The sequence below is a fragment of the Bos indicus x Bos taurus genome, chromosome 19, assembly GCF_003369695.1.
Source record: "Bos indicus x Bos taurus breed Angus x Brahman F1 hybrid chromosome 19, Bos_hybrid_MaternalHap_v2.0, whole genome shotgun sequence".
Classification (NCBI taxonomy): Eukaryota; Metazoa; Chordata; class Mammalia; order Artiodactyla; family Bovidae; genus Bos; species Bos indicus x Bos taurus.
Genome location: NC_040094.1, coordinates 43,662,184 through 43,680,035, shown reverse-complemented (window position 1 = coordinate 43,680,035; position 17,852 = coordinate 43,662,184). Strand labels below are relative to the sequence as shown.

Sequence of the window (17,852 nt, the reverse complement as noted above, 5' to 3'; positions counted from 1 at the left end):
CAAGAACCTTGCAATCAACAGAAAAGGACGGCAAGAATTATTCTACTTTCCATCTAGTTAGGAAAGTAATTTCTGCCCTGAAATATAAAGAAACTTTTCTGGCTTCCTCAGAAGAATTGTTTACCTCTAAGTCAATCATGTCCCGGGGGAAGGGCACCTCTGGGTTTTCACCAGTGTCCATAATTGGGATGTTAGCTTTCCTTATCTCTTTCTCAACAAATCCTAGAACGACAGAATCAAAACATTCATGTCTAGATCCACATGTCTGGAACTGCCAATATCTGAGGAAAAAAATAATAAGATCCCAAACCTGGCTAAGAAGAGCTTCATTCTAAGAAAGACACTCTTCATATAAAAGAAGCAGAACTTGTACCTCCTTTTCGCTTCACACCGCTCTTCCTCCTACCCCACATTCTCTAAAGCACAGTTCCTGCAAAGAGGTTTATCAGTCCACTACTGTCTTCTTTCCCTCTTCTGATCTTAACACTGGTTCTCATCTGTGTCAGCTCTCAACCCTGTGTGATGGCTCTGGTCACAGATATTGGTGCAGAGGAGAGCTAAAGTAGAGTGTTACTCAGTAGAATATTTGACCCTCAGCACACTAGTGAGACAACTCCAACCTACAAGGGTTTCGTTAAATTTGAAAATAGGTCAGCTCTGAGTTAAACAAGAAACAAAGCACAGAAAAAGCCCCAAAACACAGGAGAAAAGTGTGTTTTCAGGTGATAACTACTGACTTGTTTTTCAGCACAGAGACTAAATTCACCTAACTGAAAGTTGGCCTCATATAGTAGCAAGATCTTGGGTTTTGGAGGCAGACAACCTGGATTCAGACACTGATTCCATCGTGGCCACTTACATTCTTGGGCACGTCACTTAACCTCTCTGATCTTTAGCTTCCTCATTTACTTAAATAAGGAAACTGATACCCTGCTTGAAGGAATGCTGTGAGGAATGAACAAAATAAAGCGTATGAACACCCTAACTCTCAATAGTACCTCAATAAATGTTAGGTTCTTCCCGCATAAATAGACAATTTAAAGCTGGCTATGCTGCCATCTAAAATTGATGGTGTTCTAGGTCCTATCTCTCAGAATTCTACAGTGTAGCACTGACATAAAACTCTTATCATAAAAGAAAAACAAAAAACAGTATTTTCAGCTTGCAGCCTTGTCATCTCAAAGTTTCTATTAAGCACCACCGAGCCCAAATACCACACATCTACTTGTGCACAAGAAATTCATCTTCACATTAGACTGCAAGGTTTTTTCTCTCTTTTTCCTTTCATAGTATTTTCTTCCTTTATGAAGAGGACTCTAATTTAAGACAAAGGGGTCACTAGAGGAACATCAGACAAGACCAAAATGCACATACGAAGCTTTCGGTCCATTTCTTCACATCTTCTAACTTCATTCACAAATTTCCTCTGGAAAACGTTCACATCTGGATTTAACTGCAAAATAAGAACAGAATACCAAATACTGTATCCATTTCCTCTCTTTCATAAGCAACAGATCCTGTGAAGTGAAAACCTAGTTCTATGTCAATGTGTCAGTTCAGTTCAGGCGCTCAGTCGTGTCTGACTCTTCACAACCCCATGGACCACAGCACGCCAGGCCTCCCTGTCCATCACCAACTCCCAGAGTCTACTCAAACTCATGTCTATTGAGTCAGTGGTGCCATCCAACCATCTCATCCTCTGTCATCCCCTTCTCCTCCTGCATTCAATCTTTCCCAGGATCAGGGTCTTTTCCAATGAGTCAGCTCTTTGCATCAGGTGGCCAAAATATTGGCTAAAACAATGCTATTAAAAAACTTTCTACTGATCCACACAACCCGCTTTAGGACCAGTCACACCAAGGAAACGTAAAAACCCTTCTCTCACTGCTGCAGGCTTATTACTGGAATGGAGGCAAATATGACAAAACACAGTAGCACACAATGTTCATCTCAGGCCAGAAGGCTCAGTGAGCACAACCACCTCCCAAATATAGGCAATGGATATAATAGAAGCTTTGCCTGCTTTTCCTTCTCTCCTCCTTCTCAGTCAGTAGAGAGAGAAAGCAAACTTCTCTCAGTTTTCTGCCCAGGGTCTTCACCTTCTAGGTGACAGGCTTATTTATTCAATCATCCACCCATCACAAGTAATTTTCAAAACAATGCCACAAGATATTCTGGGAAACACAAACAGGAATAAAACAAATTCCTCCTCATTAAGAAGCTTGCAACCTAATAGGGAAGAAAGATGAATACAACCCATAAGATAGACTGTGATAAGTTCCATAAAAGAAAAATAAAGAACTAACAGTTACTCAACATTTCTGGAGCACCAAATATGCGCCAGACACTATTAGGCACTGGTATGAATACAAAGAGTAAGATATGTCCCAGGTTTGAAGAGCTATCAGCCCTACAGAAGAGACAGACAGAAACCAATCAATACAACTTTTGTGAAAATATTATTAAAGAGTAAGCAAAATGTTGTTGGCAGTTTCCTATAAACATTCACCTACCTACCTCATGACTGAACATTCTACCACTAGGCACCTGCTTAAGGAGAATGAAAACACGTTCACAGAAACTTGTTCAAGAATGTTCGTAAAGACTTCGCTGGCAGTCCAGTGATTAAGACGCCATGCTTCCACTGTAGCAAGGGGCATGGTTCGATTCCTAGTCAGGGAACTCAGGTCCCACATGCTGTGCAGTATAGCCAAAGAAAAAAAGAATGTTTACAGCAGCTTTATTCACAATACCCCCAAACTAGCAGTGATCCAAATATCCATCAACAACTGTACTGTAAGTCACTTTAGTCGTGTCCGACTCTGTGTGACCCCATAGATGGCAGCCCACTAGGCTCCCCCATCCCTGGGATTCTCAAGGCAAGAACACTGGAGTGGGTTGCTGTTTCCTTCTCCAGTGCATGAAAGTGAAAAGTGAAAGCGAAGTTGCTCAGTCGTGTCCGACTCTTAGCGACCCCATGGACTGCAGCCTACCAGGCACCTCCGTCCATGGGATTTTCCAGGCAAGAGTACTGGAGTGGGGTGCCATTGCCTTCTCCGTCCACCAACATGAGGCTGGATAAAAGCACTGTGCTATGTTCATATCAGGGAATAAAAAAGAATAAACTACAGAAATATATAAAATGAGAATAAATCTCAAGAACATGAAGTTGAATGAGTGAAAGAAGTTGGACATAAGAGTCTGGGTAATAAAAAAAAAAGAGTCTGTACTGTATCATTCATTTACATGAAGTTCAAGAACAGGCAAAACTAAACTATGATGGTAGAAATCAAAACAGTGGTTACCTACGGTGGGTATGGACTGACCAGAAGTGGGCAAGAGACAACCTTTTGGGCTGCTGGAAATATTCTGTATCTTGATTGGGGTGATGGTTATAAAGGTGTATACATTTACCAAAATCATCAACTTGTACTCCTAAGATCTTTGCATTTCATTGAATATAAAAGTTTACCTCCATAAAAAAAAAATGAGGGCAAAAAAAAAGGGGGGGGGAACAGACACACACACAAGGAATAACTGATTCTATCTTGGGGGACAAGAGAAAAAATGCACAAAGGTAACACCTGAGCTGGCAATGAGGCAGAGTTCAACAAGCAGAAATAGAATGCAAGCAGAAAGACCATGACAAGTGACTCAGAGACATAAATCAATCATATTCTCAGAGAATGGGGGACATTTTCTACAGATCAAGATGAGGGAATGCAAGGAGCAGGATATGGAAGATTTTGTCCTCTGGGCAATAATATGGAATCAAATGATCTGATTTTTACTTTTTTTTTTTTTTAAAGATTTGTTGTTTTGAAGAATATTGTATGTGAAGAATGAACTGTAAGAGAGAGAAAGACTGGTAACAGAGAACTAATAAGGAAATTATTGGTATTATGTATCACTCATCTCACATGCTAGTAAAGTAATGCTCAAAATTCTCCAAGCCAGGCTTCAGCAGTATGTGAACTGTGAACTTCCTGATGTTCAAGCTGGTTTTAGAAAAGGCAGAGGAACCAGAGATCAAATTGCAAACATCCACTGGACCATGGAAAAAGCAAGAGAGTTCCAGAAAAACATCTATTTCTGCTTTATTGACTATGCAAAGCCTTTGACTGTGTGGATCACAATAAACTGTGGAAAATTCTGAAAGAGATGGGAATACCAGACCACCTGACCTGCCTCTTGAGAAATCTGTATGCAGGTCAGGAAGCAACAGTTAGAACTGGACATGGAACAACAGACTGGTTCCAAATAGGAAACGGAGTACGTCTAGGCTGTATATTATCACCCTGCTTATTGAACTTATATGCAGAGTACATCATGAGGAGAAGGCAATGGCACCCCACTCCAGTACTCTTGCCTGGAAAATCCCATGGATGGAGGAGCCTGGTAGGCTGCAGTCCATGGGGTCGCTAAGAGTCGGACACGACTGAGCGACTTCACTTTCACTTTTCACTTTCATGCATTGGAGAAGGAAATGGCAGCCCACTCCAGTGTTCTTGCCTGGAGAATCCCATGGACAGAGGAGCCTGGTGGGCTGCCATCTATGGGGTCGCACAGAGTCGGACACGACTGAAGCGACTTAGCAGCAGCAGCAGCAGCAGCAGCAGAGTACATCATGAGAAATGCTGGACTGGAAGAAACACAAGCTGGAATCAAGATTGCTGGGAGAAATATCAATAACCTCAGATATGCAGATGACACCACCCTTATGGCAGAAAGTGAAGAGGAACTAAAAAGCCTCTTGATGAAAGTGAAAGTGGAGAGTGAAAAAGTTGGCTTAAAGCTCAACATTCAGAAAACGAAGATCATGGCATCCGGTCCCATCACTTCATGGCAAATAGATGGGGAAACAGTGGAAACAGTGTCAGACTTTATTTTGGGGGGCTCCAAAATCACTGAAGATGGTGACTGCAGCCATGAAATTAAAAGATGCTTACTCCTTCGAAGGAAACTTATGACCAACCTAGATAGCATATTCAAAAGCAGAGACATCACTTTGCCAACAAAGGTCCGTCTAGTCAAGGCTATGGTTTTTCCAGTGGTCATGTATGGATGTGAGAGTTGGACTGTGAAGAAGGCTGAGCGCCAAAGAATTGATGCTTTTGAACTGTGGTGTTGGAGAAGACTCTTGAGAGTCCCTTGGACTGCAAGGAGATCCAACCAGTCCATTCTGAAGGAGATCAGCCCTGGGATTTCTTTGGAAGGAATGATGCTAAAGCTGAAACTCCAGTACTTTGGCCACCTCATGTGAAGAGTTGACTCATTGGAAAAGACTCTGATGCTGGGAGGCATTGGGGGCAGGAGGAGAAGGGGACGACAGAGGATGACATGGCTGGATGGCATCACTGACTGGATGGACGTGAGTCTGAGTGAACTCCGGGAGTTGGTGATGGACAGGGAGGCCTGGCATGCTGCGATTCATGGGGTCGCAAAGAGTCGGACACGACTGAGCGACTGAACTGAAGGGCTGGAGGTGGGGCGTGGGGTTGGGAGGAAATGGGGAGGGACTCTTAATGTGTACAGGGTTTCTTCTTGAAAGTGTCCAAGATTCAGTGTGGTGATGGTTGTACAATTCTGTGACTACAATAAAAATCATTGAACTGTACACCTGAAATGGACAAATTGTATGGTATATGGATTGTATCTCAGTAAAGCTGTTAAAAAAAATTAGTAGGGAAAAAAGTGCCTATGTAATTCACCAAATTAACAGATTTAAAGGAGAAAAAAAAATTTTTTTAAGGTAATCTCAATAAACAAAAAGCATTCAGTAAAATTCCACAACCATTTGTGACAACTTCAGAAAAACCAGAAATGGAAAGGAATCTGCATAATCTAATAGAATTTTCCCCCAAATTAAGAATACACATCCTATTTAAACTATAAAAAATCTAAAAGATTACCCTTAAAGTTAGGAGCAAGACAAGCATACTATGTGATAGACACAAGGCATTCTGCTCTATTTCCTTATTAACAAAATTCCCAATTTTGTTCAGGCAGTAGCAGATCAGTTGGAAAAAAAAAACAACAACCACATTTCCCAAACTCCCTTGCAGCTAGATTATACCGTAATTTTGGCCAATGAATAATTAGCAAAGTCTGATGAGGATTTCTGGGAAAATTGTTTTCCTCCATATGTAAGTACTTCCCCTTCCTCCTTGCACTTCCTTCTTCCTGCCTAGAATATGGATGAAATGCTGTGAGTTGTGGTGATCATCTGTAAAGACAAAAGCCAAGTGCTCAAGGATATTCAAACAAATACAAAGTGATCTTAGGACGCTGATGACAGTGGGAAGCTGGGCTTCATGTTACATGAGAAAAGTATACCCCTATCATTCGGGTTTTTAGTTACATACAGCTGAACACAATCCTAACTATTATCAGCTTGGTCTTATACTTTATCAACATGTTACTGAAGGTAAAATAAGAAGAAAAAAAAGAAAAAGGGTTTGAAGGAGACAGCTCACTCTGACAGTACAGTAAAAAAAAGACTGTATCAACTGCAGCAAAATATTAACAGCTAATGAATCTACACCAGAGTATTCAGGCTTGAAATTTTTCAAGATAAAAATTTTGGAAAAAAAGGAAATACTAATAACAAAAAAAGAAAAGTAAACTTTACATATGTGACAAACTATACCATCAACAGAGGGAAAAGGCAAGCCACAGCCTAGAAGTTACCAGTAGAGGATTAGAAAAAGATTAGCTTCCAGAGTACAAGGAGAACTTAAAAAAAAATCCTACACGTCAGTGAGCAAGCAAACTCAACAGAAAAATAGGCAGATAATATGGACAGACATTCATGGAAAATGAAACTCATTATGTTCAATAAACAAATAATAAGATACTAAATACACTAGTCTAAAAGGTACAAATTAAAACAGTAAGATACCACTTCATAACCATCACATGGGCAAATTTCTTTCTGTCTGAGCACAGAGGTGTTGGCACAACTGTGGAACAAAAGAAACTCTTCAGCCAGTGATGGGAGTGTGAATAGGTACATTCACCATGAAGTATGGACTCTGACTACATCTAACAGGGACACACACGATGTTCAGCAATGCCCCTCCTGGTTATAATCCCTGGAGCAGCAGCAGGTCCATGAGAGCAATACCATTTTCATGCAACACTAAGACATTATTTGCCCTTTTCATTCTTATCCTCTCATGAGTCTGCAGTGAAATTTCCCAGAGGCTCATAAGATACGTCACGGCAGACTGCAGAAACAAGTAAGAATCAGGCTGTCTTCTACTAATTCAGACTCTAAAAGATTTTCAAAAGTGTAAAAGCCATACCCTTCTTCTCAAAATTATTCTTCTTTGTTTTGGAAAATAGTTATTTTTCATAAAAAAGTTATGGTAACATGTAGTGGGCTTATTATAATTTTAAAATGATTTAATAAATAAATACTTCAAACATTTCTCAGTGTTAATTTCCAGTACAATAATATCAATAACTGTAACTCACATAAAAACCCTCTAGGGTCCTCAATAATTTTTTAAGAGTGTAAAGAGGTCCTCAGACCAAAAAGTTTGAGAACCACTGCCCTGAAGAAACTATCACATATGTATACCATGATATATACATAATATATACAGAGAAGAAACTATCACATATGTATACCACAATATATATATAATATATATATATATATATATGAATCTTCACTACCACTCTAGAGCAAACAACTGCAATCAACCAAAATGTTCATCAGAAGGAAAAAATGCTAAACTGTATACTCTTACAATAATTATACAGCAATTTAACCCATACAGGTTGATACTACCTGTATCAACATGGTTAACTCTCACAATGTTAAATTTAAAAACGACTTGCTAGAGGATATATACAATATGAAACCATGTACATAGTTTTAAAACATACAAAATTATACTATATATTATTATTTAGTGATACATACATACACACACAGCAAAAATGGGGGAAAAACACAAAGGAATGACAAAAGCAAAGATCACTGTAGAAATCACCTTTGTAGGGGAGGAGAGAGAAATGAATGGCACGGAAGAAAGCTACACAGGCATTTTTCAATTATTTGTGAGTAGTTCTCTTAATTAGATAATAGAAACATAGTTACAGGCGTAACTCATTTTACTGTATTTCACACTACTGCGCTTTGCAGATACTCCATTGTTTTACAAATTGAAGGTCTGGGGCATCCTTGCTTCGACGAAGGTTGGTTGATCACTGCCATTTTTCAATAGCATTTGCTCACTTTCTGTCTCTGTCACATTTTGGTAATTTTCCCAGCATTTCAAACTTTTTCATTATTGTATCTGTTATGGTGATCAGTAACCTTCTGAATGCAGAAAGATTACTTGTTGAAGGCTCAGATGATGGTTAGCATTTTCTAGCAACAAAGTATTTTTAAATTAATGTACGTACTTCTTTTTAGACATAATGCTATTGCACACTTAATAGACTTTAGAGTAATCTACAGTCTACGGTATAAACATAACTTTTTCTTTCGGCCACGCCACTAGCTTGCAGGATCTCAATCTTCCAACCAAGGACTGAACATATGCCCTCAGCAGTGAAATGGAGGAGTCCTAAACACTAGATTATCAGGGAATTCCCAACATAACTTTTAAATGTACTGGGAAACCAAAACATTTGTGTAACTCAATTTATTGAGATACTTTATTGTAGTGGTCTGGAACTAAAATAAATATTCACCTTATTAATCCCTATTAATTTTTTTTATGATTGACATAAAAGTTAAGAACACTGAATACACACAATGGTGTTAGGTAGGGAGACACCATAGGATGAAATAAAGGATGCAAATTAAGGATGAGTTAGGTTTGATTTAGCCTTCAAGTCTAAAAAACTGGAAGAATATTGATGCATTAGCTGAGTTAGGAGAACATTTGAAGAAAGGTAATATAAGAGGGTTCAAAGAGAAAAAGGAATGAGACCTTGTCACTGGATTATATCTATGCAATTTCAGCTCAGACTGAGAATTTCCAGAAAGCTTGCCAATTCCAGGAAGTCAAAACTGATTAATTCCACTGCTTTCTGACCACTCCTCTTTCATCTATCCATTCATTCCAACAAATATTGATTATCTTATATGTGGGCACTAAGGATATAACAGTGAATGTCCCTATCTTCCTCGTGCTAAGATCACTGCACAAGAGACATTCTTTAATCAGTCACTCACACCGATAACAGAAAATCAAGACTCTGACGAATGCTATAAACAAGAGGTACATGGAGCTTTGAGACTGCATAACAAGGAACTGTTAACTGCCCCCTCCTTTCAGCACCGTAGATTTGCCTTCCTGATCAGATTGTAAGCCTCATAGTATACTTTTTTTTTTAATACTTAGATTATCCACTTTCTTTTGCTATCTCCTCCAAAGTGCCTAGCTTCAAAACAGTGAGTATTCAGTATACCCTTATGCACTATATATCTGTAACTGGATGCTTCAGATTTTGTAATAAATACATCCTATTGTACGCAGAGCTATGACACTTTTTAAAATACCCTACTATGGGTGTTAAGGAGCCCAAAAGTGAAGTTCGAGCCTTGAACTTTTGAAGGCTGAGGATGGAGGCTGTCCTCCATCTGCATTTCAAGCAATTATGCTGAGAATGCTTCAGATTATCCTCCACAAGGTACGCTAGTAAAAGTGTGGAAGGATCAGCACAAATCACTTTCACCTGTGCAAAGACAACTTGAAATGTACACTCTTCTAGTAGTAAGCCAGTACTATAATGTTATTTTTGCAAATAAAAAGCAAAACATCTGTCACGAGGCAATTGGCCATAACAAGAAAAATAAAGTTCAGTGATAATCAAGAAGCGGTGCCATAACTACTTACATCACGAAACTGAACCTTTCCAAGTTCACCTAATTCACTGACACAACAATAAGCAGCTTCTGACTGTAGAAAAAGCTGGGCCAGTGTCATCTCTTCACTCCGGAAAAGCTCCCCCATGGTGGCAGAAAGGACCGGTCAGCTGAGTACCGGGATTTCTCTGCAACCTAAAACAAAAAGAGAAAATTACATGAACTTGGAACTACCAAGAGGACTGAAAGCAAACACCCCAGGAGGCCTCTTCCACATTGTATTTCATTTCTCCCACTCCATGCTGACAGATCTTTATTAACTGTTTTGAGAGCTTAGAAAGACAGAAAGAAGAAATAGCAAAGGCTGTTACTGAATCCTCTTATGAAGAATGCCTGATGAACAGTCACTTCCTTTGCAGTCAACATCAGGATCAAATGACAATAATGTGGGACATCTCAATACATAAGAATGTATTCAGATTAAAAACAGGAACTGGGAATCCGAAACAGTTCTTTAAATACCCTGGACACAGTATTATAAGGTAGTGACATTCACAGAGATCTTTTTTTGTTTTTGCCTGTGTCAGGAAACAATCAGAAGAGACTTCAATTACCCTCTCAAAAAGGATGTCTCTGTTGAGATTAGTTTTCTATCCTCTACTGCCAATTTCTAACAGCCAAAGTCCCAGCACTGCCCTCAAGGTACAGCTACCTTAAAGGATTTACCTTTTCCCTCAAGGTACAGCTACCTTAAAGGATTTACCTTTTCAAACCCCTCACAAAACACCATTTTCTCCCCAAAGAATCTAAACACATAAGTGTTAACTTCTACATACACACACACAGAAACAGCTTACACATTATGCCCAACCTCAAGTCAAACATGATGGGAACACATGAAATGACAAAGCAATTTTATCGTCAGAGAATAAGCTTTCAACCTCCGCAGCTTTCTGTTTTTTATCCCCACCTTCAAGATTAACTACGTTCTTCCATCTGTTAAAGCTTCTCATGAATGAGCCAGTAAAGATATCCTTCTGGGGCGGTCTTACCGTTACCGGGTAGGAAAGACAATTGGCGCTATCAGTGGTCCTGAAACTGTAATTATTTATTCTCAGTCGGCTACTGTAAGGCACGGACTGTACAGTATCTAAACTCAACAAAATGCACGTTATTTCTGGTATCATGAGGGCATTCCTAACGATAGGCAAAACTGGCATCAAAGGAAGAGCTATTTCTCCGGAAGCCTGGGAGACATTTTGAGAAATCTGAATGACAAAACCTTTGTGCATTTGGCATTCAAGGTAGCAAAACAACACATTTAGATAGAAACAAGAATTTCTCAAGAGATTATGTAGCTTGACTTTGAGACTGCCTACACCTGACTCATCCAAAACAGCTGTTAACAGTCCCCACTCCACCTCCCAACACGAATAGATTCCACAACCTCTAAGCACATAAAATTATGCCAGATCAGCATAGTTCAGAGGCTGCCGATAATGACAACCTCCAATGAGTTGCCTCCCTGTTTCTGCTCTTTAATGATTACAAGTCTCCCTAGAACATCTCTGTCCCACTGGAGCCAAATCGAAAAATAAAAAGGCCATAGCGATCCGGGGGTGTTGGGAGGGTCACAAAGCAAAATAGGAAGAAACAGTAATCCTGCACAAGAGGAGTCCAAATAAAGAGCTCCCGAGCCCTCCTGCCTCACAACTGCCATCCAGCCCTCGTCTCCCTTAACGAGGTATTCAAGTTCACCTGCCTCATTTCCTGTCTATCCAGTGAGAAGCAAGAATTCCCCGGGCCCAGGCACACCTACCTCCTGGAATGGGGAATAAAGGGGAGAACCCTCAAATGGGAGTCCCTCTAAGAAGACCTCCAATTCTTCTGTATTCCCAATAACCTTCAGTTTTTCCACCTTCCACGTAAATGGGAGAAGGGATCGGGGCCTCAAAAAGAGAGTGAACCTCCTGTTCCTCTGCCTACAGGAGGGGTACCCGAGGAGGGGTGAACCCCCATTTCCTCTCAGAGACTTGAAGCCCTTGCTAATTCCTTTGACAACCGAGGGGGCCGTTAGAAGGGCTTGTTTTGCCCATCAAAGGCCGCTCCCGGCCGCGTTGTACCCACAGCTCCCGCTCACCTCCAGCTGGGCGCCGCCGCCAAGGCAGCTGCGGCAAACCAAGCCCGCGGCCTCCGCAGCTCCTGGCAGCCGCACCTCGACGTGCGTGCGTCCGCAAAGCCCCGCCTCCGCGCCGCCGCCGGCCACCGCCCCCACGATGACCTCATTGCCATTGGCCAATGGGGTGCGGCCTCAGCCGGAGGCCGCATTGCGGAGTCGCGGGGGCGTGGGCGAAACCCTGCGTGCTGACGCCATCTTGTTCCCTCAGCCGCGGTTGCGGGCCGGGGACGGCTGGCTGTGGCGCAGGTGCTGGCGGCCTTAAGTCATTGAGCTCTTCAGAATCCGTGTTCCCTAATAAGTTTCCTTGAAGCCAGGCTGTCTGCTTTTTTTATTTTCATATCCAAGGAATTAATTCACAACTTTTTCCTCTTCTAGGGAAATAGCATGAAGGGGAGAAATTATGAAGTAATTTGCGAGCTGCAGGGAAGCTTTAAAGGGCTTCCAGCCAGTCTCCTCTGTACGCACACACATCTTTTCCCCTTGTTTTACAGAGGAGAAAATTTGACTCCTGGAGTGGGGAGAGACTTGCTAAAGGTGCTAGATCCTATGGTCTAGGCTTGAGCAGGGGGCTCTTTAGTTTAAGTACGGAGAAACCTCTCTTTGTAAAGGTAATTGTTTCAGTCCCTCCAGCGACTATCCAAGGTCTGTTTTTCTCCAATTAACAGTGGGAGAAACCTTATTAGGCCATGTGTTGTGAAAGTTAATTTTGAATCTTCTTTGCATACTTGTGCTCCCACTTGATCGCTTAAAGGTTTTATCTTCCTCAAAATCTGTAGAAGAATAACCTAAGGTTTTAAAACCGTGTTAAGTGATGCCTACCCATTATTTATTTAAAAACAACAACAACAACAACAACCCCACCATTATCGATTGATGTCGGTTCCCTTTTCTTGCCGTACTTGTAAGGAAGAGTTGGGATCTCAAATCGTTTGTCAAAACCAGAACTGTATCAGGAAAAACTCAGAAAACCGGTTATTCATACTTCGTGGGTGGTGGACCATATTAGGATTCAAATTTAATGACGGATTGACATCTACCTGGCAAAACATCATCAATCTTGCTTTACCAGCCTAAAGGAAATAAGGGCAAAACGGACACTTAATTTGCATTTTCCATGTCACAGTATGAATGAAGACAGGATTTCATTTCGATTTTGTTGAGAAGTAGCACCTTGGAGAGCCCCAGAACCTCATTTTCCTGGTGAGCTTAGTTCTCCCTAGCTCTCTCACCTTAACCGGAAAGGCGGATAAGGACCCACATTTGAATGCCTGCCAAGTTTTAGAAAACTATTACACAATGACTGTTATTTCCTTCCTTTAAGACTTAAAAAAATTTTTTTTTAAACCTCAGGGTCAGCTGTTTGCTAACCACAAATTTTCATTCTCTTACCTTTAAGACAGCCTTTCATCTGGTCTCATCTCGGTTCTCTTGAATTCTCTTTTCTCATGGCTTTCTTGGAAGTATATTCTCTCAGAGCTCCTTTTCTGTTTCATCTCCTGCCATCAGTCTTTCTCCAGTGTTCTGTTTCTTTTCCCTACCTGCTCTCTTCCTTAGAAGTCTTGCCTAATGTCAGGCTTAAATGTCTATATATAGGACTCATACCTATTTTACCCTCCACCTCCTTCCTCCAAGGCTCTCACTGAATAAAAACTGTCTCTTCCTCTGAGATCCTTAATCCTGCTAATGGCATCGTTATTTTCCTAGTTACCAGAACTCCAAGCTTAAATCATCCTGGGTTTCTTCCTGACCAGGGATGATGGAACCGTGGCCCCTAGCAGTGAAAGCACAGAGTCCTAACCACTGGACTACCAGGGGATTCCCTTAGGCCATCCTTAATTCTATTCGTTTTCCTCTCATTCTTAATTTAGTCAGCTATCATGTCATTCTCATTGTATAACCTGCATTTATATCTTGTCTCTACCCCTTGATCCTTTTTATTTTCATTGCTGATAACTTAGATAACCTTTTCATCTGTCAAATAACTGAAACAGTAGTCTATGGGAGGCACATGGTATAGTGTAGCAGAAGACCCCAGGCTTTTGTATTGTCCAAATTAGGCTTGAATCTCAATTCCTCCAGTTATTCCATCTGATGTCAAATGCAAGAAGAGCCAGTCTCAGCTCTCACAGTTAGTTACAAGATGTGGGAACTTGAGCAAGTGTGAACTGAACTTCATGTTCCTCACTGGAACTCTAATGGGGCTTTTCTATTTCTCTTATAAACACAGTACTTTCTACCTGGACTTTTCTCCCCTAGTTATGAGCCTACTCATTCAGTAGTAAAGTACCATTTCTTGAATGAATGGGTGAATGGGTAGTTGATTCTGAAAGACCTCCTAATGAAAACCTGCTATCACCAAAAGAACACAGGTATAAAGGGAAAGGAATATGGAACATAAGGAACACCCTGCCTTTTCTCTGTCCCCTTCATTTTATGGACTTCATTATCTGTTGGGGTAGAGAGCTCAGGCCAGATGCTTGTATTCTTGTAATAGAGATATGAGGGGAAGGTTCCAAGCAGAAGCTAGAATCAGGAAATGTGTGTGGAGTCAGTGAAAACTTTGCAGAGTCATCAAGTTCAGTACAGTAACAGTGCTGATACTTGTATTCCATGTATAGTTCCCAAAGTTATTCTACTTCAGAACATTCTATGAGGAAAATGCTGTTTTAAGTTCAATGATGAGTACTTTAATAAATAGCTTTCAGTCATCAAAAATTCATCATTCCTTCAGCAAACATCTATTAAGTGCATGCTTTATACCAAGCATAATGTTAGCAACGCAAAGAGGAAGAAGGGGCTCACAGTCTAACAGACAAACAACTAACATATACTATATAGCAACGATTGAAGTAGTCTTTGTAAGCCCAGAGAAAACTCACTAATCCTGTTTACCAATGGGGGAGGCTTTAAGAAGACACAGCATTTGAGATGGGTATTAAAGGATAAATAGAAGTTTGTTTGGAGGAGAAGGCAAAGACTAGTAGAACAGAAATAGCACTACTATCAAACTAAATTCAGATTTTGTTTTCATCACAATAAGTAAATACATCAACTTAGCCCAAAACTAAGATATTTTGATCCAGAATAAGCATGCATTTACATTGATTTTATCTAGAGTTAACTTGTATGCCTCTCTAAGAAAGGAAGAAATTGTACTTGCAACTTTCTGTAACTTGAACAAGCACAGCATATATCCAACAAGATCCAATATAAACGGTCTATCACTACACAGCCCTAGAAGACATGAGCCATTCCATATGAGCCATAGCCAGTAATGCATTTCTGGATGTCTAAACTGAGTTATTATTTCTTGGCATCTGTGGAAATGTCTATGCAATAGTTATAACACTTAGTTCTACTAGCAAGATGACAGACCAGAGTCAGTGATCAAATTTAAAAGAATTATCATTGTACTGGAGTAAGTAAAATAAATAATTTTTTCTCCTTTTTCCTTCTTCTTTTTTTAGTTTGAATGAATGCACAACAATTTTCTGAATTTCCACCAGTGAAAGGTCAGCTCCTGTTTGCTTACCCAACGTAGGTCCTAGATGGGACCTTGAGGAGGGTATTAAAGTTAAACCAAATGTTTTGAAATTCATATTTGCTGAAGTATTTCTCTTTGCCATATGCTTCCTGTATTAATTTCCTAGAACTGCCATACAAATGACCACAAACCAGGTGGCCTAACACAACAGAAATTTACTCTCTCATAGTTCTGGAGAACAGCAGTCTGAAATCAGGGTATCCACCGGGGCACAGTATTTCAAAAGGCTCTAAGAAAGAATCCTTTATTCCCTCTACCCAGCTCCTGGTGGTTGCCCATAATCCTTGGTGTTCCTTGCCTTGGGAAGGCAGCATCAGCCCAGTTGCTGCCTTCATCTTCACATGGCGTTCCACCTTTTGGGTGTCTGGACATGCATCCACATTTCCCTCTTCTGATAAGGTCACTAGTCAGTGGATCAGGGCCCACCTTAATCCAGTATGACTCTTAACTTGGCCACATCTACAAATACTCTGCTTCCAAGTAAGGACATATTCACCAGCTCCAGGTAGACATAAATTTGGGAGGAGCACTGCTCACCCCAGTGCACTTGCCTTACCAGTTTTGAGGAGGAAATTTTGCTCTGTGTGATAGTGCAAGCAGCTGGCAGCTAAAATTTTGATTCAAAAGTTCATTCTGCTTGCCGGCACTCTTTGAGGTGATAGTATCACAGTGTAATGATTATATATATATAGTCAAATAATTTTTTCCCTTTTATGTAAAAATGAACTCTAGGGACTTTTCTGATGGTTCAGTGACTAAGACTCCATGCTTCCAATGCAGGGGGCCCAGGTTCAATTCCTGGTCAGGGAACTAGATCCTGCATGCCGCAGCTAAGAGTTTGTGTACTGCGACTAAGAGCCATCACAACCTAATAAATAAATAATATTAAAGAAAATGAACTCTAATCCTAAACTATTCTACCAAACATCTGATTTGAGTGTTGGATGAAAGATTTCTCCTGCCACAATCTTTAAGTAACCTGTCATGACCTTGACCATTGTTCTTGAAATATTGATTAGCAGTTTGTTTCCATAGAAACATGTACTTACTTTTGTCGTTGCACTCTGAGTTCCTTAAGATAAGCTTCTTGCAAATTCCTTGGTGGCCCAGCGGTTAGGACTCTGCGCCTTCACTGCCCAGTGTGCGGGTTTGATCCCTAGTCAGAAAACTAGGATCTCGAAAGCTGCACAGTATGGCCAAGATACAAAAACAAAGAAAAAAACACTCTATTATTTGCAAAGTTCATCAATGTTTCAGATAAAAGTTTTTAAGTAAACATATATTCATAATAGATCTTGAGTTTCCCTTTGAAACTCAGGGAATGTCCACGTCCTTTAGCTCTGGTAATGATACATCCATGAGGTGATACGAATGATCTAAGGCATGTGACATTTTATGCAACGCTTAAGACTCTTGTGACCAACACATGAGGCAAGAAGCCTCTTAACTTGTGTGAGTGAAGAATGCCATGGAAAGAGGCTTCTTAAAGAAATAAAACCGAGAAAACTGGAGATGAAAAGGAGGGAAAGGATTGAGTGACATAGAGCAGAGAAACCTCTCTGTGAAATTAGACCGGAAGTATTTGCCCAGGTAAACAAGAAACAAGTTCAAGATTTCTGAAGTGGAAAACCTGGCAAATGTTTCTGTATTGAGTTTCTAGTGACTTAGAGAAAGGAGGTGAGATCTGTAGTAAAGAAACACATGGCGAAAATTCAAGTAGATTTATTGAATCTGATTGATTTAATGGTCAAGGGATAGATTCACCCTAAACTGTTGTATGTCTACTGCTTAACTTGGTGCCTGGCATTCAATAGACAACTCATATGTTTGAAAGAAAGCAAGCAAAACTGGGAATTCAGTTTAACTTGTGACAAACTGGTAAAGGTTATTTGCAATCACGCGCTTACTTAAGGCTGGAAATTTCTGTGCTTTACACTGGAGTTGTTTTTATGCTATAAAAAGTTACCAAGCTTTTGTGGTGTTTTTAAGGAGGGAGAATGGTGGGGAAGAGAGCCTGCAGGAAACTTGTAGAGAAAATAAATAAGGGTGCTGTCTTCAGAGGATAAATTTTTTTTTAGGAGAAGCAGAAAGTTATCCAAAAGGGAACCTTCAGATGGATATTGCCTTGAGCTGTATTTTCATTACAAATTTCCTTTTGCTTAGAGAGTCTGAATACAAATGAACAATTAGTTCTGTTTAAAAAAAGGATACTTTGGGCCCTTACATTTTTCTGGCAACATGAATAGCTATTGACAAGACTGCGTTTGAGTAAAATCTGTGAGGGAAGTGAATTTTAGGAG

General features: G+C 40.3%; 1 protein-coding gene across 8 annotated transcripts in view; it reads right to left on the bottom strand.

The window, feature by feature from the left end:
• The window catches only part of ATP6V0A1 (ATPase H+ transporting V0 subunit a1), a 55,482-nt gene extending 38,596 nt beyond the window's left edge, over positions 1 to 16,886 (bottom strand). The window contains exons 1-4 of one of the 8 annotated variants that reach the window (XM_027516908.1): positions 16,602 to 16,886; positions 9,861 to 10,024; positions 1,375 to 1,453; positions 125 to 222 (exon numbers count right to left, since the gene is read on the bottom strand). In XM_027516908.1, the coding sequence (XP_027372709.1) occupies positions 125 to 222; positions 1,375 to 1,453; positions 9,861 to 9,977 (294 nt within the window). In that variant the 5' untranslated portion in view covers positions 9,978 to 10,024; positions 16,602 to 16,886. Of the gene's footprint in view, positions 1 to 124; positions 223 to 1,374; positions 1,454 to 9,860; positions 10,025 to 11,648; positions 12,093 to 16,601 lie in introns of those variants that run through there. The other 7 variants (XM_027516910.1, XM_027516913.1, XM_027516907.1 and 4 more) reach the window with 7 other exon arrangements.
• Positions 16,887 to 17,852: the final 966 nt, after the last annotated feature.